We start from the raw sequence: 26,274 nt of genomic DNA, 5'->3' as shown, positions 1-26,274 counted from the left end.
TCTGGAATATATATGCCAATACCACATTGACACCATTCTATGATAGCTGATAACCAAGGTACACACACTGTAATACTATAATCAAGAGGACATACAGGCAGTTCAAATAAAAAGAGATAGAACTTTATTGATCTGGAAACTTCATAAATATGTAAGTTTGCTCCATATAATACCATAGTAACATAGTAAACGTATGTAGGCCTAAAAAATTCAGTTCAATGTTATTGCTTAAGAAACAGATTCCTTCCAACTAACTATTTTACGAAGAATGCAATCAATAATTTATATAAAAGTAAATGTTTACATATCGACCAGCGACGAAGTTGGAGTAGCCTACCCAAATATTGAATTGTAATACACCAACATTGTCAACTGTCATACATAGCTAACCATAACCCTGTCATACATAGCTAAACAAGCAAATGAAAATGAAATACCTACCAACGCAACTGAAATGTTAATATTAGACAATTAACAATATTATGAAAATTACGTAGGTCTCCCATAATCATTCAGGTAATCAATACGTCCGTGCCTGTTACAGCTATTTCAATGATGTGTGTTATATATCCGTGTTCAACGCCATTCATGTTAAGTAAAAGGACAAATCTCAGACTTTGGAAGTTAATGGAGTTAATTCGGAATTTAATTTAATTCGGAAGTTAATGGAGCCGTGCACTTCAAAATAGGTCCATAGCAAGGAGCCGTTTGTTTCAGTACGGCTCCTTTCAGCTGCCCACCCAACATCAACTGCTAATAAAACGCTTGAGGAGGCGTTTTGAAAAGAAAAAACTTACATTTTTTTAGAACAGGGTAGAAAGATAATTATGAGCCTTTGATTGATATCCAGACATTTTTTGCGGAGACACAATCCTGTTCCCCACTTGTATTGGAGTGGACGGCGATATCTACTTCTGGGCCACATGAAATGACGGACCCCCGTCCACTCCCAGCTAAAACAGCTGCAATACCAGGCTTGGCCTCTGAGCACGGGTGGATTGCGGAAGTATATGCCTATCCTGGGGGCCTGGGTATTAAGAGCAGAGAAACACATCTACAACATCTGTACAGGTGTGGGCGTGGCATACTCCCATGGTGCTTCGCGAGTTGCACACAGGGAATGACTCGTCAGCACCGACGCACTCCAGCGATTTATACAATATAAACACATTATATAAAGCAAAACCCCTCTTTCATTTTAAAATAGTATGTAAATAATAGGCCTCCATCTTTGTTATACTTTTAAAATGTCCCTATATAGCCTATTTTATAGCTTTTACACTGATATTTTCAAACAGGAATGCGAAATGCATCCTGGGATATTTGACGGTCCCAACGCAGGCACACCAGTACAGAAAAGAACGCGAATTGAGAAACATTCCTTTTTGCATGGGCAATTTGTGTAAATATGAAACAATATCAGATGTTTTTGAGTTTGCGATGGGTTTCCTCCAGCAATTTATACAATATAAACACATTATATAAAGCAAAACCCGGGGTGTGGGCGTGGCATACTCCTATGGTGCTTAGCGAGTTGAATCACTATCCTCAGCGACGCACGGCTCGGCCCACTCTGATCGGATTTTCTCTGCTTGAGACATCTTTGTTCAGATAGACCCCTTTGCTCTCCTTTCCACGGATTAATATTGTGACAGTCTAAACTCTACCTCTGTCCACCATATGCAATGTGTTTTAAATGCTGTGCTGTTGGTCATGTGTGTATTTATTGCACCTATCTGTTCTGTTTAATGTTCATTTCATATGAAAACACATGGTTATAATAACATAAATACATCTCTGTACAGGGTGGGGTTTTCAACATGCAGCCTTTCTTGATGTTTATTTGTAAAGGGAAATCTTGTACCTATTTTGAAGCATTCTATTTTTCTTATTGTGAAATCATTAGATGCCTCGTGCCTCGCGCGCTTCGGCTGCAGCCAAGGTGAGGAGGACGACGATTCTTCCGATGGCAACGACTCTGGCTAGAGGCTTCCTCCCTGGTATGTAGTCGTAAAGATACAATAATGTTTTCAACTCATTTATATTCCTCAGAATTCTATTGCATGAATGTGTGATGTTTGACTTTTAGATCAACAGCTCGAGATAAGTTATTCATTTTAGTTTTGCGTTGAATTTGTCTCTTTATTAGTGCGTGGCACTGGAACACGTCACCGTGTCAAGTCTTGGCCTGTCTCTGCCCTCACTGGGAAGTTCCATCGATTGGATCTCCCTCCTGAGTCTCCAGTTAAGCAGGTAAACTTGTCAAAGACCTTTCAGAAAATGTATAATTTAGCTGTGGAATATGTTTGGAGTGGAATGACAACTTTTTATTTGTCCTTATTTATAGTTTGTGCTGTTTGTGGGCGACTCGCATCTGCGTGCGTTGGTTGACCGTTACGTGAGGATGCCAGACGGTTGCCTTTCGTTTGGGTTCCTGTCTACGCCTGGGGCGTCTGCCGCTGAGCTCCGCACTGAGTTGCTGAACGCAGACATCCCCAGAACCCCCGACATCGTTTGCTTGCTGGCTCCAAGCAACAACACGGCGACGCCCGGCATCGAAGCGGCTGGAGTTGCCTTCGATGGACTTCTGAGAGCTACCCGGAGTCGATGGCCTAAGGTAGTTTTTGTGTTACAAAATAAAGTGTATTTTCAAGGCAGACTATTTAACAGAATTGTATAGTGTGTAATCCAAAACTTTTGTGCGGATCAGGTGTTTGTGCTCGATTTCCCTCCCCGGCTGGCGAGTGAATTGGCACCGCAACAATTCCTTCGAGAGGAGTTTCGTCGCGTTGCAGCAAAGAACGGTATGTAAAAATGATTAAGAGATAATGTCAGTATAGAATATCTTTGTAGGAAAGCTTTTAGTGTATCAACACCACCTCTTGGTACCACATGTAAAATATGTATATAGTGTATGGTTTAATATTTGTTTTCTTCTGCAGGTGTAAAGTACTGCGTCACAGCTGACCGCTTTCCGCTGGAGTCACGTGCCTTGTGGAGTCGTGATGGGGTAAGTCGTGTTATAACTTGGCACGTGAGAAATTCATGTCATGTCATTTTTATACGGCAAAAGCAGTTTATTTCAATAATAACCCGTGCTTCTCATTATAATAGATCCACCTGAGTGACGATCTGGGGATGCCGCTTCTCGCGAAGCTTCTGTGGCACTTCTCCTTTCGGCAGCTACAGTCACCTCTGCCTGTTACACCTCCGCCTGTGTCTCCTCCCAAGGCACCCCCGACTGTGAGACCCTTTGCTACTACCGTGGTTGTGAAGGGAGAAGTTTCACGTCCACGTCCCCTTGACCCCTTCAAGGAAACTGTCGTCGTACGTCGCGGAAAGGTAAAAGTTATACAATTTTGAAGAGCTTTAGTTTTAGTTAGGCCACATTTATTGAATACTAATTCTCCCTATGTGTTTATAGCGCAGCCAACCTGAGTCCTGGGATGCGCCTGAGGACTGGGATCAGTCTTCCGTGCGGATCCTTCCTCATGAGGTTTGTACATTGGTATGATAGCTGAAAGGAAATCAAACCGTAATGATGCGTACATTTGTTGTTTCATTTAAATGCTATTCCTATTAGACAAGGCAAATGGTCAATGGCTCAATTCTGTTTTTTATTTCTAGGTTTGTGTGCCTCCTCAGGTCCTGAGGGAGTGCTTTGTCGTGCTAAACCCTATCCGGTTTAGCACTGACAAGTTGGCTGCAATGGATCGCATTGTTCCATCCAACCTTGACGTCCCCATGTATGCTACCATGGGGAATCGCTCAAAGGTAATTTGTGTGATTTTAATATTAACTGTTTGTGAGTGCATACATATTAATAGCGCCTGTAATCCTATATGACAAGCTTTACATTGTATGGTACAGATAGTTGCATTGATAAAAGTGTTATATTTCATTAACTGTTATCATTTCCGTTCTCTTCCATTATGATAGAAACGGAAGGTGGCACATGGAACCACGGCTGTGGTCTCCAAAGGAAAGAAGGCCCGCCTTGAGGTTGGTAATTTCTCAGTGAAATATGTACTTGTTTTTTGGTTGAAACACAGGAACAACTATTTTCTGATTTCGCCTTTAACACAAGAGATAGTCCAACATTCTCTGTGTAGGTATTGTTTTGCCAATGATTTACAATTATTTTCCAGGCACTTCAAACTCCAGCAAGGATTGCCAAACCTTCGAAGCTGGTACCTCCCCCTCGACCTGTTCCAGAAGCTGCTGTACCAGCTACTCTGGAGGGCTTACCTCCTCCTCGACCTGTTCCAGAAGCTGCTGTGCCAGCCACTCTGGAGGGCAGCGTCTTTGTGCATTCGAGCAAGGTAATTTGCATACAACATGTAATGATTAAACACATTCAGTGAATAGAGTGCGGTTCTCTATTCTTTTGATATTTTCTCTAAGTTCCCTTTAAGAAAGTGTAATTTTGGGTTTCCATTTCTCAATTGTAATGTACATATAATTCTTACTATGTCTTTGCAGTTTGCTCAACCGGAGGGGGATGACAAGACTCTGTGTGTTGATGAGTGGCCGTTTCTTCAAACAGAGTTTTGTGAGGTAAGGGAATGGGGGAAAAAGAGAGCATCTTGTAATAATTTAATATTTGGGTTTTGTTGTTAAATTTGTATGTAGCGCCACAAAATACAGGCGTGCACAACACTATGTTTGTTACTGTTTTAAATAAACTACATTAGCAGTAAGTTCTTTGAACTGCCCACTTTTCAATTTTCATACAATTGTATCTCTCCTGATAATTTTGCTCCCTTACCTCATTGTAGAAGGTGAACCAGCCAACTGCTCGGGTTGTCTCTGGACAGAGAAAACACGAGGAGCCAACACCTTGGGGGCCAAAAGTTGTGATTGCCCAGGCTGATAAACCAACAGCCAATGAGACCAGCTTCTTGGGATGTTCAACCAAGGTAATGACAACAATATAAAAAATGATTTGCAAATAAGCAATCAATCTGTTCCAGGATCAGTATCTAGAAACATTTACATTTTTACTTCATAATTACAATCAACATAGTTTAACTGTTTTTAACATGTTCTTGGTAATATCTACACACTATGAATTGGAAATGTCAAGAAGGTTGGCTGATGAACTTGTTGTGCTCATTTTAATTATTTTAACTGAACTGAAATAAAAGTTTTCTTTGTCCTTAATTCTGTTCACCACAATACACCAAATGTCCCCTTTTCTATGGCTTATGAGTTTGCATGTAGGGGTAAACCCTCATTTTTTTAACATTCGTAATGTTTGTGATTGCAGATGACACACATTGAGGACCATGAGCCGTTTGAACCAGCACCTGAGGTCACTGCGAGCAGTCAGCAGGTATGTAATTACTAGTGGAAAAATGGTATACCAACGGGAAAAGCCACAGCTTAAGAGACCCATTTTGTTTTGATGTGTTTATTCTTTTAAAACATTGATATGGTGTAAGTGTGCAGTTCTGACTAATTTGCCCATACTATGTACATTTTCAAATTACTTACTGGGAACCAACATGCTTTTAAAAACACTGAATTGTCATTTCAGCAGAGCCCGCCTGAGGACAATGGCCAGCTTGAAGATCCTCATGTAACACTTGGCAATCAGAAGGTACTTATTTTTAACATGTTATTCCCTGTTCCTTGTGAGTTTTCCTGCCATTTATTAGATCTTGGAAATTAGTTAAAGTAATGTTAATTTCATGTACAATTCCGTTTTCCCATTATACACGGCCATGAACTACAGCTGATTGATTCCTAGCCTTTTTTATGAATTCCTTGTTAATTTCGATATAAACTATTGGTTACACTCCTTTTTGATTGAACTACTGTTGTGTTTTTAGGCACCCTGTGAATTTGCACCTGCCAGAGCTGCTACATCAAGTCATGTGACTTATGACAACCCTGGGTGTCTTCAAGGATCGTTTGACCAGAGCAGCCACATATTCGGGGAAAATGCAGGTAAGCAGTGTGCTACAAATGGCATAGCGGCGATTATGACCCACACCACCCATAGCGTTCTCAATTGGAAAAAAAAGAACATTCATCATATTCTAAAACAAGGTCATGGCTTGTACACATCTATGCTAGAAAATAAGGAAATCAGTGCAGCCAAAACCAGTGGGCATATTTTCATTTCCGAGTTACCCAGACACTGCAAATTAAACAATAAATTATTTAGTTTGGAATATTTTGATACACTCACTGGAAGTCTTGATCAAAAGCATGATTATGACGCTTCTTTGCAAAACATAGCCATGCCTTTAGAAGAGGCTATTCAGAAGACACTGCTGCAGACAGACACATGCTTGCTCAACATCCAAGGAAGTGTCTGTGCCGTTTTCAAGGTCGAAACTGCTTTTGCAGTTTTCGATCCTCATTCTCGTAGTACTTGGGGTTCGGTTGCACCGGATGGAACCAGCATAGTAGCGCACTATGCTACTGTGTATGAGTTATATGAGCATATTGAGAACCTTGTCAATTCCTTATATCAAAATCATCCACATGCCCCAAACAAAGTGTTTGAAGTCACTGGTGTGAAAGCTGTTGAGGTAAACTCACCACTTACTGCTTTAACTGCACAGGCTGAAGCCAGAACTTCGGCACATGACGGTACTTTGGACACTGACAGTGACTCTGATCTCTGTGTCCTTTCGGTAACAGATAGAAATTCCCTTGCAGTAAACACGTCTTTTTCCCTTGAAACTGTGCAGCCTGTAGCAAACACTTCTACATGTGACACAACTGTAAACATTGACAGTGATCCTCCAATTCACACAGAGGGTGCATCAGATGTCTGTTTAATTTCTGTAACAGATAGCCCCAATATAATGTTTACGGGATTGACATTAAGGGAAAAAAACAGGATCTGCAACAAACTGAATATCGTACCAAGTTTAGATCAAAATATTGTTGTACAAACCTTCGATATGGCACAGCCTGAGCCATGCCAAACAACATCCATTGAAGGTGACGGTAATTGTTTCTTTCGTTCTCTTTCGTCTGTATTGAGTGGTTGCGAGTCACATCACAAGGCCTTTCGAAAGGCTGTAGTGAATCACGTCTCAAATAATCCACTTCATTACATTACTTGTCTAAGAAGGCAATTTGCTTCTGTGGAGCAATATCTCAGGGACACAAAAATGAAATATTTTGGATCTTGGGCAACAGAGTTGGAAATACAAGCTTCTGCAGATTTGCTCTGTGTTGATGTTTACACATACAGTCAACAGAAATGGATTAAGTTTACAGCAAACATTGAGCCGATTTTAAGAAAAGCTATATATCTGAAACACTGCAACGAAAGCCATTATGAACCAATTGCATGTGTCAAAGAAAAAACCTCTCTTGCATGCTTTAGTTTAACTAGCTTCTGTGAAACGTTGCACAAAATGTCCAATGCAGAGCTTGTTTCACCACGTAAAAAATTTACGAATAAAGTACATAATCTAAGAAAAAATAAAACATATGCTGAGGACACAGAATATAGGCATGTTAAAAAGCTAAAAACACAACAAAGATATAATTGTGATGAACAGTATCAAGCAAATCGGAAAACTAGCAGTATCGAAAAATATGCCAATGATGAACCGTTCAAACAACAAGTAAAAAACAGCAGTGTCAAAAAATATGCTAATAATGAATCATTCAAACAACAAGTAAAAAACCACAGTATTGAAAAATATGCCAACAATGATCCATTCAAACAACAAGTAAAAAACCGCAGTATTGAAAAATATGCTAATAATGAACCGTTCAAACAACAGGTAATAAACAGCAATATCGAAAAATATGCAATCAATCCTTTCTATCGTAACCAGGTGATACAAAGTATTGTTATCAAATACAGAGACGATCCGGCTTATAAGCCCTCTGTTATTGAAAGAAACTGTCAAAGGAGACTTAATCTAACCCTCTTAAAACACAATATTGACTTTGTAATTGAGCTCTTCCAAGAAGAGGTCAAACATGGACCAGAACATGTTTGTTGTGTATGTCACAGATTATTGTTCCGTAAACAAGTTAGATTATGTGACATAACTTCATATGAATCCAAGGCTTCAACTGTGTCAGCAATTGCAAAACAATGCATTACCACAAAATATCTCCATCAATGTGATAACGCATGTTTATCGCCATGCACACTAAAACAGACAGTTGCTGGTAAATTGTGGATATGTTTCAGTTGCAACTCCAAGTTACTCAGTGGTAAGGTTCCCCAGGAGAGCGCTGTGAACAATATGGCATTAGATCCAATTCCTGACGAATTAGGCACACTGAACTCATTAGAACAACACCTGTGCGCATTGAATATTCCCTTTATGCGACTTGTGGCATTGCCACGAGGTTCTCAGAATTCTGTCCATGGGCCGGTGACTTGCGTTCCATCAAACAGCGATGTAGTCACTTCGGTTCTCCCAAGGCTAGAAAATCAGGATTTAATGATCTGAATAAAACTGAAAAGAAAACTTACTTATAAGGGGCATTATCAGTATCAATATGTGCACACTCAAAAAATCCAAAATGCGATGGCATGTTTAAAGGACATGAATAAATGGTATAAGGACATAGACTTTACGCAGAATGGGAAAATCCCTTGCCAGAAGATGCATGTTCTGTTTTGAAAGAATGCAACCCAGTTAATGACACTCCATCTGCACCTGAAAGCAGTGACATTACAACTCAATCAGACCAGGTGTCGGATGATGAAGAAGCTGACCACATATATGAAACTCAAACACACGGGTTACTCTTGGACACATGTTTGCAACCTATTGATATCGCACAAGAAATATTTGATCAGCATTTCGAAAGTGTTTTATCAATAGCTCCAGCTGAAGGCAACAGTCCTGTTAGGCTGCTGACAGATAAGGGTAATGAAGCAAAATGTTTCCCAACTCTTTTCCCCAAAGGGACAGGTACATTTCATGATGCACGGCCCCACAGGCTCACTCTCAGTAGATACATCAACACACAAATCCTAAATGCTGATGGGAGGTTTAGCAGCAACTTGGACTACATTTTCTATGCTCAATATTTATCTGAGGTCAATCAGGTTGTTTCCAAGGTGTCAATAGCATTGAGAAAAGGTTACCATGCAGGGGAATCATTGGCTATAACTTCCGCCATGCTTTCAAACAAAGACTATGTACAAAATATCTTAAAAACCGATCTCGGTTACAAGTTCCTTCAACCAATCCGAGGGACTCCAGTTTTTTGGCAAGGTGTACAGAAAAATCTATTTGCTAACGTTCGTCAGCTTGGTGTCCCTACTTGGTTCTGTTCATTTTCATGTGCTGATTTACGCTGGACTGAACTCATCGATGTTTTCATGAGACTACAGAAAATACAGGGAAATGTCAACGACCTGGACTGGTCACAGAGGTGCAATTTACTCAAAACTAATCCGGTTACCGCGGCAAGAATGTTCCAACACAGGTTTCAGACTTTCCTAAATGACGTCATCAAGTCACCAGCTAACCCCATTGGTAAAGTTATCGAGACATTTTTTAGAGTTGAATTCCAACAACGCGGCTCACCCCATACACATTGTCTGTTCTGGGTAGAAAATGCACCGAAAATAGGCAAAAACACAGACCAAGAAGTCACACAATTTATAGATAAATACATCAGTTGTGAACTCCCGCCAGCAACCGACGCATTGCATGAAGTTGTTTCCAGCGTTCAAAAACACAGCTCCAAGCACTCAAAGAGTTGTAGGAAAAAAGGCACAACATGCAGATTTAACTTTCCACGTCCTCCAAGCAACCACACCTTTCTTTGCAGAAGTAAAACAGACGAGAACCAGGAGGTAACAGACGCTGATCCGATAGACATCTCTATATTAGAAATGCGAAAAGAAAAAGAGGTGGCTAAAAGTGTCATGACAAGGGTCAAACATGCTCTTTCAAGTCCAGACCTAACCTTTGACACTGTGGATCAGCTATTTGCTTCCATTAACATCACCCAGGAAACGTTTGAAAATGCCTACCGATTGACAACCAATAAAAACGCGGTTGTACACAAACGCAACCCATCAGATGTTTACGTTAATCAATACAACAAAGACCTTTTGCGTTGCTGGGATGCCAACATTGACATACAATATGTCTGCGATGCTTTTGCTTGTGTAGTATACATAATATCCTACATCTCAAAAGCAGAACAAGACATGGGCTTATTGTTACAACATACTCAAAATGAAATGAAAAAACATGGAAATTTAGATGCAAAACAAACACTCAATAAATTGGGAAGTGTCTTTCTCCACAATCGCGAGGTCTCAGCTCAAGAAAGTGTTTATCGAGTTACAAACATGCATCTCAACGAAAGCTCAAGACTGGTCACATTTATCCCTACTGGTGAAAATACCGTCAGAATGAGTTTTCCTCTCAGTGTCATTCAAAGCAAAGCAGAACAGGGTGACACATCATCAGACTCAATATGGATGACGAGCATAACGGACCGCTACAAAAACCGCCCCCAGGGCGCAATTTTCCATGATATTTGTATAGCCACATTTGTTTCAAAATACAGAGTTCTGTACGGGAAAGAGCAGCACAGCAAGGGCTCTGTTAAACTGGAGAAAAACACTGGCTTTGTTAAGATGAAAACTAGGGGATCTGATGCTGTTGTTAGATACGCTCGTTTCTCACAAACCAAATATCCAGAAAAGCACTACCAAAGTTTGCTACAATTGTTTTTGCCTCATTATTCAACAGATGAGATAAAACCTCCACCGTACAACAGTTATGAGCAGTTTTACATGACCGGTTCCATCACTAAGAGCAGCAATACAACGCAAAGTGTTAAGGAAGTTGTAGATTTGAACAGATCCCTGTTTGAAGTAGATGCAGATGAGCTCGACAGATGCCAAGAGGTTGCAGGGCACCACGGGTCTCACGACGAGGCATGGGCAGACCTTTGCCCTGAATCTGAGTTGGAGCGATTAGAATGTCAGGAGGAGATGTCTAACAATAACGACACAAATCAAAATGAAAGAGAAGCCATACCTGACTTGCAGTCGGACACAAAGGCAACACTGTCTAAAGAATTTCCCACACACTCGATACAAAGAGCTGAAGGTCTGTCCATTATGCGCACATTAAACGAACAACAGACTCGAATTTTTTACAAAATCCGCGCATGGTGCCTTGACAAAGTCAATGGCAAAAACCCTGACCCGTTTCGCGTATTCATTTCAGGGGGAGCAGGCACGGGAAAGTCCCACCTGATTAAAGCTGTGTACTACGAGTCATGCAGACTCTTTGCAAGAATGTCCATTAATCCAGACGACACTCATGTTTTGCTAGCTGCTCCTACAGGAGTAGCAGCATATAATATCAACGGAAGCACAATACACAGCACCTTTGCTATTACTACCACTGCCAAACTGCCATATCAACCTCTAGGAGATGAAAGAATCAATTCGTTAAGAGCCACCATGAAAGACTTACAAATACTCATTTTGGACGAGGTGAGTATGGTTGATCATAAAATCCTGACGTATGTCCACGGCAGACTACGACAAATAAAGCAACAAGGAGATTATGCATTGTTTGGGAATGTATCGATCATGGCAGTTGGTGACTTCTTCCAGCTCGGCCCTGTAAAGGGAACACCTCTTTACCACGAGCAATTGGTGACCGATCTGTGGAACAATCATTTCACTCACATTGAGTTGACAAAGGTAATGCGACAAAAAAACAAAGAGTTTGCTGAAACATTAAATCGTCTTAGAAAACACAGAAAAGGAGACAATCTTTACCAGCGAGATGAAGTCTTGCTAAGACAACGCGAGACAGGCGAGGGGGAACTGACACAGGACCTTCACATTTTCCCCAGAAACGATGAAGTGGCAGCCCATAACATCGCCATGTTACACAAGACGTGTACGGATTTGGTGCAAATTAAAGCTCAAGATACTCAGAGAAACCCTACCACAGGAGAAGTAACAAGAAGAAATAATCCAAAAATTGATAGTCAGACATGCTTAAGCAGAACGTTAATCGTTGGTCCATCAGCTCGCGTAATGCTCATCAAAAATATAGATCTGTCAGATGGATTGGTCAATGGTGTATTTGGTACCGTTTGCAAAATCACCTTTGAAGGGAACGTTCAGTTTCCCAAAACCATTTTGGTTAACTTTGACAATGACACAATCGGCAGGAAACTGAGGAGTAGGTCTATATGCTTTGAGCCTCAATTTCAACAAGCAACACCCATAGATGCTGTGGAAGACAAAGTAATGACTGGTGGATCTAGACGCCAATTCCCGTTACGCCTAGCATGGGCCTGTACCATACACAAAGTTCAAGGTTTAACTTTAGAAAGAGCTGTAGTGTCCCTTAAAAGGATATTTGCAGCTGGCCAAGCATATGTAGCATTAAGCCGAGTAACGTGTGAGGAAAACCTTATCATTCAAGACTACGCAGCCAAAGCCTTCTATTCGAAACCAGATATCGACATTTCCCTGCAAAAAATGGAACCATTCATTGCAACTCCACCAGCAGAAATAACTTCAACCCTCAAAATATGCCTCCACAACATTCAAGGTCTATGTCAACACATGGAAGACCTTAAACATGACCAGAGAATCTTGAGTGCTGACATCATTTGCTTGACAGAAACATGGCTGGAACAAAACACCTCAGTCGATTCCATTGAAATGCCAGGTTGGACTTTTAATCACAAACTCCGGTCCCAATCCTACCATAACATGACCCAATTCCAAGACTTGGTAAACAAACGGCACGGTGGAGTGGGCTACTACCACAAAGACCACATCACTTGTAACATTATACACATGCCATGCAGTGACTTGGAAGCCATCATGTTTAATGTTCAGCCTTTGAATTACAATTACATTGTGCTGTACAAACCGCCATCAAATAAACTCGCCTTATTCAAACAAAATCTCGCTTTGGTAATGCAACACTTTAACCAACTTTCAGGAGGAAAGGTAATTATGGGTGACTTCAACGACAATGCCCTTGTCTCTAAATCTGCAGAAAATTTCATGCAACAGCAAGGTTACACCCAAATTGTCTCTTCGCCAACAACAGAAAACGACACAACAATTGATCACGTATACATTCGTGACATTAATCCCACTGATATCAAAGTGCAAATTCTGTCCACGTACTACTCCGATAATGAGTGCCTCTGTTTAGATTTCCTTCTGTAACTGGTTAACTCGTTTGGCTCGCAGGTTTTAGCACTACCCAATAATTTAAATGTTTTGTCTGTCTTTTCTATTTTTTCAAATAAATAATAAATATTAAATATATATTTTTAATTTTATATTTTTTCTAATAAATAATGCATTTTCTCCCCATTTTTTTTTTTATGGATTTGCCCCTCTAAACAAAGCCATAGTTATGGGGTTTTTTTTTAGCACTACCCAATGTTTTAAATGTTTTGTCTTCGTCTTTTCTATTTTTTCTAATAAATAATAAATATTATCCATTTTTTACTTTTGGATTTTTATTTTAAATTTTCTCCCCATTTTTTTTATGTTTTTTATTTTTTATTTGCCCCTCTAATAAAAGCCATAGATATTTTGTCCCTTTTCAGCATTTTTTCCCTATTCATCTACAACTTACAATTTACAATAAGGGTACATTGATAAACTATTTGTTAATGCTTAGTTAATAACTCATAGCTAACTAACCATTCCTAAATACTTGCGTAATGCTTGATAAGCATTAACTAAGTCAAACTAACTGTTATCCTTAGTTAATGCTAATCTAAGCATCAACCAAGTGAAACTAACTGTAATGCTTAGTTAATACTTATCTTAGCATTAACTAAGCATTACAGTTAGTTTTACTTAGTTAATGCTAAGATAAGTATCAACTAAGTACAACTAACTGTTCTGCTTAGTTAATGCTATAGTAAGTATAGTTAACTAAGTAAACTTAATGCCTAACCAATCATTACTCAACATTAAATAGTGTTAAATACGCATTAACAAACCATTGATAACATTACGTAAGTATTAATCCACAGATATATGATGTACCCTCATTGTAGTAGGCTATGTTAGCCATGGATTTAGGTTACCTTTTATTCAATCTTTAAAATACCATTTGGATTTTTTTGATTTTTTCAAAAAAATGTGCCTCTCAAATCCCAACCCCTCGTCCACGTCGTGAGAGGCGGAAACAGTGTCTGTATTCCAGGTCCATCCAAGACGCTGTCTGAATGGACCTGGAAACATGCTGGCCAACGGGGCTCTGGTAAAGCAAACCAATCGAAACGGTAGCGGACAAGGCGTTTGGGGCTATATCTCCCACACCGAACCTCCCACAGTCGAAACCTTCGTATCCACAGGTTCGCGGTAGCGTTTTGAACACATGCTTCGCGTTGTGCCGGCGAAACGCACATTTCTTGTCGCGTTGTGCCGGCGAAATGCACACTTCTTGGACCCCTGGCCCTGCATAACTGCTTGCAGTTCTAGTTCTACTTCATTTAAGAATGCTCGATTCTGATTGGCTGGGAGGGGTGCATTAATCCGGCATATTGCCCGCTGACTTGTCGGTTCTACTTGCTGCTGACTGAGCACTGTAGATCAATACGCCGCTTGTATCGTTTTCTATCACATACATTTCAAACATGAGGTCCGTTGTAAAAATAAACCAAGGAGTGCATGTTTGATCGATCGTCATTAAAGCTGACTTGATACGAATGTAACAACTACGTTGTTAAACTAGTGATCAGTTGCAACCTTGTGTGGTTGCTATAGAGACGCGTTACCTACAGTTGAGCTAACGTTATTCACCGTAGTTCTAAAGGGAACTACTTTTCGAGGGAGATGTAGTTAAACAGAGCATACATTTAATAAGCATGCAATACGAATAAGAAAAAGGCTAATTATTAAAGTATATGAATTGTTTTATTATGTTGGCCGGCGCGAAGTAGAATAAACGGAATAATCACCTCAAGGCAGGGCAATAAACAGTTTGATATGCCCGGCTCGCGGAAGGTTACCGCCCTCGACTTCGTCTCGGGCGGTAAGCCGTCCACGAGCCGGGCATATCAAACTGTTTATTGCCCGGCCTCTCGGTGATTATTCCTTACTTGTTTAGAACCAGTTGCTATGGAAACGTGACGTTACACTTTAATATATTGCCGGAGCATGGCTGACGCCGACCGCTACGCTCGATCTATCTCACCACGGAGCAACAGGTGGATACAGTCTGTGCTTGCGCTTTGATTAGTGGAGTCTGTGGATGACATCTAATCAGTTGGTCGCTGACATTAATTGAGCAAGTTTGGATTCTGGTCAAACCTTATGGCCGGTTCAGACTACACGATTCTCAGACATTCCTCCACGATTTACCATGTCACACTATACGATCGCAGAGTCAGGAAATCGGGGCTTGTCTCGTAGTAAGACTGGCCACACTACAAGATTCTCAGACATTCCTCCACGATTTAACATGTCACACTATACGATCTCAGAGCCAGGAAATCGGGGCTTGTCTCGTAGTAAGACACAACAAGATTCGACGGTGCGATGCTCTCTACTTTGTATCATTCACGTTTGCACGTTTGTTTATATCTGCTCAATGCGGCAATTCCTCACAGTTGTTGCGTTGCGCGTGACATGAACGATACAAAGTAGACGCAGCAACAACGTCCCGAATACCTAGGCACTAGGCATTATGCTGGCGGTCCTCTGCAGAGACGAAAAAGAAGAAAAGATTGTGGACTCGTTCTTGGGTTGCAAGAAGAGGAGAGCTCGGGATGTCGGTGCTACTTACCGAACTGGAGGTAATGTTTAATTTACATAATAATTGACGTTATCGTATGCTCGTGAAATGTACGCTCGTGAAGACTGTGTCAACTGCCAACACTCATATTATATTATCAAACTTTTAATAGCCTACTTACCGTACTGTCCATCTATGTTGCTCTTACCCGTTATATCCATCATTTTCTCATACCTCGTTACTTTACTTTGGTTTGTTTTAATTACCCCTGCACTATCCCACCCTATTATTTAACTATACTGTAGCCTACTTATATTGCACTATATGCCAATCACGTTCAAACCGCGCCTTAACCGCTATTTTGCACTACCATTTAGAAACCAACCACATTTCGTTTTCTCTGTAGGTCTACTTGTACCCCAAAACAACACTTTTTCAAATATGCAGCAATGAAAGGTTTTTTTTTATCATGCAGGAGACTGATAGGAAAGGGTTCCGTGAGTTCCTGAGGATGAGCGTAGAGGACTTTCAACTCCTTCTGGGGAAAGTTGAGCCTCTCATCAGAAAGACGGACACAAAAATGAGAAGGGCCATCAGTGCCCGACAGAGATTGTCTGTAACCCTCAGATTCCTAGCAACTGGTAGGCCTAAATGGAATGATTTTGAACAGAATGATGTATTATTAAATCTTATTATTTACACACATAACCTGTTTGCCTTCTTAGGTGAGTCTTTCAGGTCACTGAGCTTCCAGTACAGGATTGGCAGGTCTACTGTTGGCTTGATTGTAATGGAGACCTGCGAAGCATTGTACAATGTTCTGAAGGAAGATCACATGAAGGTATTGTAATATCCTTTCTTTGTTTGACATCACAACAAACCTTATTGTGATGATATAATTTCCATGAGCATTACAGAGCAACCTACTATTAGCCTACCACTAGGGAGATGTTTACCATTATGATGTATTTAGACAGTACTGCCAACTACAGGACATTTATAATATAACATCCTCCATCTACTATGTAGCCTAAAATATTTGTCATAAATACCCTAATAGGGTATTTGATAAGTTAATAAGTTAATTAATTAATAAATGATATTTGCCTCTGGCTACATATATTTCTGATCTAATCAAGTATTTCTGTATTTGTTTATTTTTGTCTATTTTTCAGACACCAACAACTGAGTCAGAGTGGCGAGAGATAGCGAGCGGATTCGAAGACAAATGCCAATTTCCTCATTGCTTAGGTGCAATTGATGGGAAACACATCTATATTCAGCCCCCTGCTAATTCAGGAAGTTCGTTTTATAATTACAAAGGCAGGTTCTCAATTGTGCTCATGGCAGTTGTAGATGCCAACTACAAATTCATCTATGCAAGTGTTGGCACTCAGGGCCGAATGTCGGACGCAAGTCTGTTTGGACACTCAGATCTCCGCAGTGCCATGGACAGAGACGTGTTACATTTTCCTCGCCCTGAGCCACTTCCCAATACAGATTTAATCATGCCCTATATGTTTGTCGGTGATGAAGCCTTCCCTCTCCGTTCTGACCTTATCAAGCCCTATCCCCACAGAAACCTAGATCATGGACAGCGAATTTTCAATTACAGATTATCTAGAGCAAGGCGAACTGTGGAAAATGCATTTGGCATATTGGCAAATAGATTACGTGTGTTCCTAACAAATATTTCTATTGAACCAGATAAGGTTACGTGCATCACCCTTGCTGCCCTTGCCCTCCACAATTTCCTGAGGGAAAAATCCTCAGAGGCCTACGTGCCTCCAGTCTTTGTGGACACAGAGGACGAGAACCACAGAGTCATTGCGGGAACATGGCGAAGAGGTGGAGATCTTGACTCTGTGGCATTGAGCAGGGCGCGGAATGCCACAACCACTGCTAAAGACCAGCGTGACCTGCTGAAGGCATATTTTCAATCCTCTGAAGGATCCGTTGATTGGCAGGAGGATATGATTTGAACATTTTATGTATTGATATTTATTTATTATCAATTGGTTTATACTATTTATAATATATTTATTTATTTACGCTATTATACTACTATTTATTAGTTAGTTAAGCCAGTGTTGTTAGTTAGACAGTAAACCAATATTTACAGAGTATTTATTATCATCTTGTTTATAATATTTATTATATACTATACTTATTTATGCTATTACTACTACTATACTACTATTTATTAGTTACAACAGTGTTATGTTAGACAGAAAATCAACATTTAACAAATATTTATTATCATTTTCTTTATACTATTTATTATATACTATCTATTTATACTACTACTACTACTATACTATTATTTATCAGTTCGTTATAACAGTGTTATGATAGTTAGACAGTAAACCAATGGGATGCAACACGATAAATAAAGGAACGAACAATTTACCTAATATTTAACAAATGCAATAAATAAATTAAAATAACAATTGGCGAGTTCTATAATGTCTCTTTGATACTAGTCATAATTGTAGCCCATAGTATTGTGCTGTGGAGGCATGTTGTGGGTGAAGTGGTGGGTTTGCAGAGGTGTGTGGCCTGTGCTCTGCTCTGGCCAAGAAGTTTGAGCAGGGTTAGCTGTTCTCTGCTCATTCTCCTGGGCATCATAGAGCATTAACATTATGTTTCGGCGTAGTCTCAAGCGTGTAGTTCTGTCCTGCACCTGTTTAAGCTCACAAGCCACCTGCTTCCCAAAAATGTCCTCAGCATCTTGGCCTGCGGCAAGCAAAGTTGTTGAGACATTCCGAAGAATGCCCACCTTCTCCTTCTCCATCTCCATCTCCACGTCCCTTGTAGGCTTTCGTTTTTTTTCTGGGCTCTGGACTCCTGGACAGGTGGAGGTCTAGGTGGGAATGGTGGTGGTGGGTTGGTAATAGCTGGGGGGCCCTCAGCCTCTGTCTCTTCCTCACTGCTCTCTGTGGCCTCTTGTTGACTGTCATCAAACTAAAATGAAGAGAATCATAAAAAAGACAGGGAAGGTATTAATTAATGAGAGTTAACTGAAAGTTAATAAATAAAGTTAAAGTTTTTAAACACAGACTTCCAAGTAGTACTTACATTCAGTGTTGTTTGTGATGGTCTATGCGCTATGTGTGCCCGCAAAAAAACCATACTCTGACAGATCCACTTCTGTCGTGGGGTCAGGGTAACATCCTTCTGTCCACTCCCACTTGGTTTGGGATGGAGCAGTTTGCCCAACTGTGTCCGCAGAGACGCAGCTCTAGTTGTTATCTCTACAACTGCAAGTTTTAAGAGAAAATAAGGTTTCATTCCAGGTAACAGAAATCTCTGATAAATTATGATGATTAGCTCTTATGAAATTTCTATGTTAGGATGCTATGTTCTATGTTAGTTATTTCGAATGGGAATATATGCCATTCAAGGTGTAATTACAGGCGTTCCAATAGCCTTTTAACCCAACATTTTGTAACCATATGCAACAATAACAGTTTATCTGGCTGAACATTTGGGAATCAGGCCAGTTAGAGTTTTATGATAGGTTATGATAGCTATTAGCACGTCAACAGCTGATGGCTCCAAACTTACCGGGTAGGTCAAGGGTGTCGGCTATTTCTCGCCAGGCTTTATCCCTTTTCACCCTATCGTGGAAGTCCTTTGAGGACACGTCGAAAATGCATGGACGTTGCTGCCACATTTCCACCAAGGTTGTCTCCATAGTGTTGCTCCATTTTCTCTCGTTTTCTTTGTTAATCTTCTTGATCGAATTCATTTTTGCGGTTGTTACTCCTACTGAGCGTAGTGCAGTGAAGGCAGTTGGTAAACACTGCGCGTCAGCTCCAGCTGTTCGCGGGCTTCCCTCACGCAACTGGGGGCGTGGTTCCCTCATGTCAACAATGTATACGTCATGCGATTCCCCAAAAAATTCTGACATGCCAAACTTTTCGTCGTGGGGTTTTCGAACGTCGCAGACGAAAGCATCGCAGATCGCAAGCATGTCACATTACAAGACCTCGTCTCGTCGCCGACTCCTCAAAATCGTGTACGATTCGCAAATTCGTCTGCGACGAAAAAATCGGGGCAAAATCGGGCTGAAATCGTGTAGTCTGACTGGGCCATTAGTCCTGTTACATATTTTAAGAACCTTGTTGAGTGTTCTTGAGAAATCCCTTGTTAAAAGTACAGCTGTCACGTTAAAATTGTACCGGGGGCGAAAATTGTACGGGCCTACGTCATCGTTTGTTTACATCCTGACAACCTGCCCGGCAACAGACGACGCGATGCAGAAAACATGTTTCCAAACGACGAAATAACATAATACAGATAGCGGATCGCTATCTGTATTATGATAGATAGCGATAACACTTGTTTTTACTTTATATTTGTATTGTATTTAATTGTTTAATCGAAACAATAAAAAAATTTGCCCGCAAAACGGAGGATCGCGTCAAATGACAAATATTTTGCCCGCGAAACGGGCGATCGCGTCAAATGACGTAGGAGGGTTCTTGAAACATAATACAGATAACGGATCGCTAGATAACACTTGTTTTTACTTTATATTTGTATTGCATTGAATTGTTTAATCGAATTTAGCTAGTAAACTGAGTGTTTTAAGCAGGTTTCATAGTCTAGAATGTTCAAGAACCTTCCTACGTGATTTGACGCGTCATTTGACGCGATCGCCTGTTTTGCGGGCAATTTTTTTTTTATTGTTTAGATTAAACAATTAAATACAATACAAATATAAAGTAAAAACAAGTGTTATCGCTATCTATCATAATACAGATAGCGATCCGCTATCTGTATTATGTTATTTCGTCGTTTGGAAACATGTTTTCTGCATCGCGTCGTCTGTTGCCGAGCAGGTTGTCAGGTTGTCAGGATGTAAACAAACGATGACGTAGGCCGGTACAATTTTCGCCCCCGGTACAATTTTAACGTGACACAGCCTTTCATTATTTCTGTTTCTGTTTTCAATCGTTAATATTTTCTAGATTATCCTGTTATTTTGTTCCATACATTTTTAACTTAAGTGGCTGTAGATCCCTAATTGACTTTACATTAAAGTACCCAAAAAGCTTCACTTCTGGTAAACAAATGGTTTGCGAATGAGTAAAAACTCAGTATGATGCATTACTTTACATGAAGGTACACAAAAAGCTTCACTAGTGGTAAACAAATGGTAAACGAATTATCGAACGTCATTAAGGTTAGCACCAACATGTCTGTAAAATTTGGACTCGTTCAGATGTCTAATTTTGGATTTCTTTGGATTTTTGATTTTCCACGTCTAATTTAGCTCATAAACCAATATTCAAAACGCTACCGTTTCGTCGTCGAAGGTCCGATCAAAAAAGTGTCTATCAATTCTATGCGTGTGCGTCTGAAGATGCCGTGTGCAAAGTTTGGTGTCGATTGGTCAAAAAATGTGGGAGGAGTAGGGAAAAAACTGTTTTGCGGTTTTCGCGATTTAGCGAAAAAAAATTATGGACGCAAATGGGCGTGGCCTATGCCAAAAGATGCAGCAGACTCCAGTGAATATGTGTGTACAAGGTTTTGAATGTGGGAGGTTCGGTGTGGGAGTTAAAGCCCCAAACGCGTCTTTCCTTGGTATAGCGCCACCTAGTGGCCGGCGTGTCTGGATTTTGTCGTCTGCCTAGAACTCAGGGACCTGGATCTAGTCATGCAATTGGCGTGTCGGCACCATTTACGGTTTGGGCTGTGGGCACACTTTTAGGTGCTGGAATAAATAAGAAAAATCCTTACAAAAACAATAGGGATCCAACCTGTTGGCTTGGACCCCTAATGATTCAAAAAGCTTCACTACTGGTGAAAAAATGGTTCAAAAAGGTTAACTACTGATGAACGAGCGGTTTGCGAAAGATACATGACCTTACATTAAGGCACCCAAAAAGCTTCACTACTGGTACACGAATGATTCAAAAAGCTTCAATACTGGTGAACGAATTGTTACGCATTTTAAGAACATGAGCTGCCTCCCCATAGCCTCTAGGAAGCAGATTCAAACACACAAGCTGTATTACCCTCACTTAACCACTAGGAAGCAGGACCAAACATATAAGCCGTAAATTCTATACATAGCCACAAGGGGAGCAAGACCTTATTGAAGGCTGCTCCATCCACAGAAGGCAGCACCTTTAGATAGGTGAAGAAGCCGAAGCCATTACGTCACCCCGGCCACGCCCACTGCATAGGCCACGCCCACTTCACGTCCTCTAGCGGGTGATTCGAAGTGAAGAGGCCAGAGATCAATAGGTAGACGGCAGAGAGCCACCGGGGGCTTGAAGTAGATCACGGTATTTTCCTCTCCACGCGTTAGATACAATTCCCTCCCTTAAGCTTCATAGTTACCATACCGAAACAAGCCTACTTTAACAAATAAAGTCAGTTAAAAGCAATCCGGGATTGGACAACTTTCTTCAAGAATGCTGCAACAGTCCCAAATGTCACCAGACACCTTCAGAACCAGCCCAGTGGAGCAGGCTCCTGTAAGAGACACCTCAAGAACCAGCTCAGTGGAGCAGTCTCCTGAACTAGCTCAGTGAAGCATGCTTCTGTAAGAGACACCTCAAGAACCAGCTCAATGGAGCCAGCTCCTGTATCAGCTCACTGGAGCCGGCTCCTGAACAAGCTCGGTGGAGCAGGTTGGTTAATAGACACTCAACGAGGTATCAGGTGATTGGAGTCTGCAGGAAGCTCAAGGACGAGCAACTGAAGGACGAGCCATGGTTTCAAAATTTGGGATTTTGTGTTTTACAAAATACCTCATTTGGAGAAAAAATAAGTGGGAGTTAGGGATATTACATTTGGTCTTAAACTGACTATATTATGCAAACGGTTTGTCTATAAATCGAAAGGGTCACAAGTCCCCTGTCCCTACAATCAGCCCATCCGTCTGAGATGGCAGAAGGAAAGGTGATATCATGAAGTGTATAGGGGAACATTTGGCTGTGTGTTAAGACTTCTTATCTGATTCAGTTTCCATCTTTAAGTAGGTTTTGACTTTGTTTTGCTCGACTTCAGGCTGTTCCCTTCAGCGGCCACATCAACGAGGGACTGCGGGTAGGGAAGAGGTTAATCGTGGTGGGCGTGGTGGAGCCTAGGCCTGACAGGTAAAAGACTTCTCATTCTCTTCCACTGATACTTGGTAAAGAGGTCTTCTGCATCAGAGTGCTTCATGGGATGTTTTGATAAGCTCAGTTTAAATGGTTGAATGGGATCTAATGAACAAGCTAGTTGTTTAATTGACATTCAGAAGACATGGCTCTACCTGGCAAACAAGCAGTTTAAGAAGACTTAAGAGTTTTGTAAAATCCTGATTTTTGTTTGGGGATGTTCAAAAGAAAGGCTGTCAAGTTCATTATTTTCTGACCAGATTGGCCACCTCAGTTTTGATCATGCTAGAATATGTTTTTGTTAAGCATTATCTCTTCAGTACACACAATAGATGTTGTCTTCAAGAATGTATGCCATGAAAGCACAATATATTCAGGGAGTGATGCATGTGTCTCCCCCTCCAGGTTCTACATCCTGCTGTCATGCGGCCCGGGCCTGGGGCAGAGGCCCCCCTCTGACGTGGCGCTGGAGCTCTGCGTCCTCATGAAGGAGTCCCAGGTCCTGTGCAGGGCGTGTGTCGGGGCGCTGGGGCGCAGCGGAGAGGACCGCCCCCTTCTTCCCCTTCATCGTCCACCAGCCGTTCAGGGTAGGTATTGGAAAGCCCCTGGCAGGTCCCTCACACACCTATAATGAGCTGCACCTGCACACCTCTATTATGACACTCTAGGATAAAGGGCTGCATGAATGGCAACCAAGGTACATAATACCTACACAGAAATGAATATGAAAGAATAAGATAAGTCTCTTAGTCATAGTTAAACAACAGCCCATGTTAATGAATGATTTTCTTTCCAAATATAATTTGATTGCATTGGATCAAACATTGCTAACTTTTTTTATCCTCCTGACTCAGTAATGGACTCAATAAATGGTCCATTTAGGCTACGTTTACATGATGACGGTCTGAACAGTAGACGTAAAAGTGGCGTCGCGTCTTCACTTTTTATTCCGCGTTTAGACAAGCATTTTCGGGAGGAAATCTGCGTGCATACGGTGACGCAAAAGTGTGTGGAATTCGATTGGGTATGCATGTGAGGCGGCTAGGTGGTGCTGTGATACACTATCCAACAACACCACCATGTCTGAACACATGCGTAGAATCTTCCTTCTTCTCTTATCTGCGCCGCGAAAACCAAAACATAATTACAGATCCTTCTCTGTTCAGTAATACTATCTGTACATATCCTGTACATTTCGTAGAAAGACTCCTGTACGTTTATTAGAGCTGCCAGAGCAGCTTGACGGTCCGATGCATGGAAATAATCCAACATGTTTGTTTATTTCCCTGTACTGGGGCATGTTTGTCACGTAAACGCGTACGCGACGTGAGCAGATATGAGAATAGTTTTCCGTCTTGGCAGTGTAGACGGAATCGCTACGGCGGAGCGTATTCAAGTTTTCCACTCTGGAGGGTGGTTTCAGATTTTTGCGTTTTTGAGCCCCAAAAACGCTGTCACCGTCTAAACGAAAGGCACTTCCAATAAAATATTTTGGCGTATTTACCTGCAAGCGTCCTCGTGTAAACGGGGCCTTAGAGTCCTTAAATGTACTTGAGACAATGAAAGCACTCCATGCTTTCATAGCTAGATGGAACTCTTCATAACTGTCAAAGGTCTGCCCTGAGTATACTTTCCTTGGCTGGTGTTCCTTTAAAGAAGAAATAAACATTGTAGTCAGGTAGAGTTATGAGAAAATTAGCAAAAGTGTGAAATGCTAGATATTTCTCATGTAAACAAGGCCAGTAAAATGTCAGTTTTTTAACTCTAGTCTTGAGAAGTTAATGTTGGGTAGAATTGAAGAGCTATATTTTGAGTGTACTGATAATTTGTTACAAATGGCGTGGAGTGAAATGTGCTGTGAGAATGTGTTTCCTGTTTACTGCCCCTGCATCCAGTCTTTTCTGACTGATCAGGGCATCTTTCCAATGATTGGTTCTGGGAATCCGTCTTGCATCTCAATCACAGGTGCGTTAAATGCAACACTTTTCAATGGCAGAGAAACATAGGATAATCTTGCTTCTCTTCAGCTCTCTGTTTTGTTTTGTTTGTTTATTTGACAGGGACAGTGCATATTAATAGACATTTCTGTAAATATGCCAGATTTAGCCAGAAGGTTAGTTTCCATCTGCAGTCCTTGGCCAGATGTAACAATAGGCTCCCTAAAAAGCAAATAAGCAAATAACAGAAAGAGTTTAAAAAAGAACATAGAAAAGCAACAGATAAAACATTAATTATAACCACATACAAGTATTCAGTAGTTCAAGCATTAAAATACATGAAGCATACAGGACAAACAAGAGTCAGCATCAAACAAACACAAATTGAGAAGGTAGACTAGGACTTATAGAAGACATCTATATGTGTTAGACATCGAGGCAGTAGCCCACCAAAGCAGACAGTATACATGCACAACAAACTAACAAAAAGTCGACATGACAATAGTACATGAAGCAGCACAGTAGAGACATAGAACGAGCTACAAAAAGCATACAAACAAGCAAGCATACAAAGTAAGTTGCAGGGCAAATTCACAGACACGCTGACACAAGGAGGCAAGAGCAGGCGGGTCAAGTTTAGTGCTGGCTCCCGCTCTCTATCTCCAACTCTTCAATCTTATTTACAGCAACTCTTTTTAAACCTGGCTCATATTTATGCAATGCTCTTAAATGCTCCTAAACCAAAGGAATTTGCTGCCCAAGAAAAACATTTCTGCTTTATCTTCCCTCCAGATTGAGATATCATGCCAACAAAGTCAATTTCAGATTTTTGTTGATGGACAGCAGCTGTTGAGTTTCGGCCACAGAGTTCCCCGTCTCCAGGACATTGATACGTTGTGGATTGCGGGGGCTCTGAGGATCACTAAACTGGGCTGAAGGACTCCAGATTCATGGGCTTCTCAAGCTACATTCTCCCCTGCTTACATACATCCTCTCTTTAAAACAGCTGGAAGTACCATGCTGAATGTTTGGATACAGATAATAAAGAAGTACTTGTTTATGAAGAATCTGTCAAACTCAGACCCAAAGTTGTGTGTCTGTGTGTGTGTGTGTTTGTGTGTGTGTGTGGGGGGGGGGGGGGGGGGGGGGGGGGGTGTGTGAGTGTTCAGCTTTAAAGGCCTACGTGCAGGTTAACCGGAAGTTTTGATTAATGGGTACATAAAGCACTCAAAATATCATTTATAAAATGTCTCCAAAATAGTTTTAAAGTCCAGTTTTGGGCGTTTTTGGCAGTGACGAGTGTTTTCTAACACCATTCGGCGACGACGTCACGTTGGGGAGACGTGGTGGAAGGTAGCCTCAACCTAGTACTAGAACTATGGCGTCTAAGAGATGTCAAGAACCACAAATAACATATATGATGGCCCACAGCCGTATAATTTTGATCCTGTCAGATGTGAGAGGGCGAATGAGGAATTGCTGAGAACTGATGGCGGTCAAAGCCAATTAAAT

At 41.0% G+C, this 26,274-nt stretch overlaps 1 protein-coding gene, 3 long non-coding RNA genes and 1 pseudogene across 5 annotated transcripts; 3 read left to right on the top strand and 2 right to left on the bottom strand.

The window, feature by feature from the left end:
* Nucleotides 1–2,962: 2,962 nt before the first annotated feature.
* On the bottom strand, nucleotides 2,963–4,824 carry LOC115539728 (uncharacterized). Its single transcript, XR_003975997.1, has 3 exons — nucleotides 4,769–4,824; nucleotides 3,435–4,536; nucleotides 2,963–3,319 (listed from the first exon to the last, which is right to left on the bottom strand). It is a non-coding gene; the product is annotated as an uncharacterized LOC115539728 (long non-coding RNA).
* Nucleotides 4,825–4,862: 38 nt separating this feature from the next.
* Nucleotides 4,863–6,010, top strand: LOC115539729 (uncharacterized). Its single transcript, XR_003975998.1, has 3 exons — nucleotides 4,863–4,919; nucleotides 5,270–5,335; nucleotides 5,540–6,010. It is a non-coding gene; the product is annotated as an uncharacterized LOC115539729 (long non-coding RNA).
* A 9,025-nt stretch (nucleotides 6,011–15,035) lies between these two features.
* On the top strand, nucleotides 15,036–18,506 carry LOC115541063 (protein ANTAGONIST OF LIKE HETEROCHROMATIN PROTEIN 1-like). Of its 2 annotated transcripts, XM_030352806.1 has the most exons (4): nucleotides 15,036–15,768; nucleotides 16,183–16,348; nucleotides 16,433–16,548; nucleotides 16,883–18,506. In XM_030352806.1, exons 1-4 carry the CDS (start codon nucleotides 15,742–15,744, stop codon nucleotides 17,687–17,689), a joined length of 1,116 nt encoding a protein of 371 aa, XP_030208666.1. In that variant the 5' UTR covers nucleotides 15,036–15,741; the 3' UTR covers nucleotides 17,690–18,506. The 2 variants fall into 2 exon arrangements, with proteins under 2 accessions (XP_030208666.1, XP_030208665.1); XM_030352805.1 differs by having other exon boundaries at nucleotides 16,183–16,548.
* Nucleotides 18,507–18,544: 38 nt separating this feature from the next.
* On the bottom strand, nucleotides 18,545–19,764 carry LOC115541065 (uncharacterized). The gene is made up of 3 exons (XR_003976266.1): nucleotides 19,275–19,764; nucleotides 18,786–18,967; nucleotides 18,545–18,671 (listed from the first exon to the last, which is right to left on the bottom strand). It is a non-coding gene; the product is annotated as an uncharacterized LOC115541065 (long non-coding RNA).
* Nucleotides 19,765–22,153: 2,389 nt separating this feature from the next.
* On the top strand, nucleotides 22,154–25,862 carry LOC115540256 (galectin-related protein-like; annotated as a pseudogene).
* Nucleotides 25,863–26,274: the final 412 nt, after the last annotated feature.

This window comes from Gadus morhua, chromosome 3 (genome assembly GCF_902167405.1).
Source record: "Gadus morhua chromosome 3, gadMor3.0, whole genome shotgun sequence".
NCBI lineage: Eukaryota > Metazoa > Chordata > Actinopteri > Gadiformes > Gadidae > Gadus > Gadus morhua.
This window is presented reverse-complemented; position numbering and strand designations above follow the sequence as displayed.

Bases quoted from the DNA above. Each gene is read 5' to 3' on its own strand.
- LOC115541063 (XM_030352805.1), top strand. From the start codon at position 15,742: ATGTCGGTGCTACTTACCGAACTGGAG. The intron at 15,769-16,182 runs GTAATGTTTAAT...TTTATCATGCAG, and splicing joins TGCTACTTACCGAACTGGAG to GAGACTGATAGGAAAGGGTT. The intron at 16,549-16,882 runs GTATTGTAATAT...TCTATTTTTCAG, and splicing joins TGAAGGAAGATCACATGAAG to ACACCAACAACTGAGTCAGA.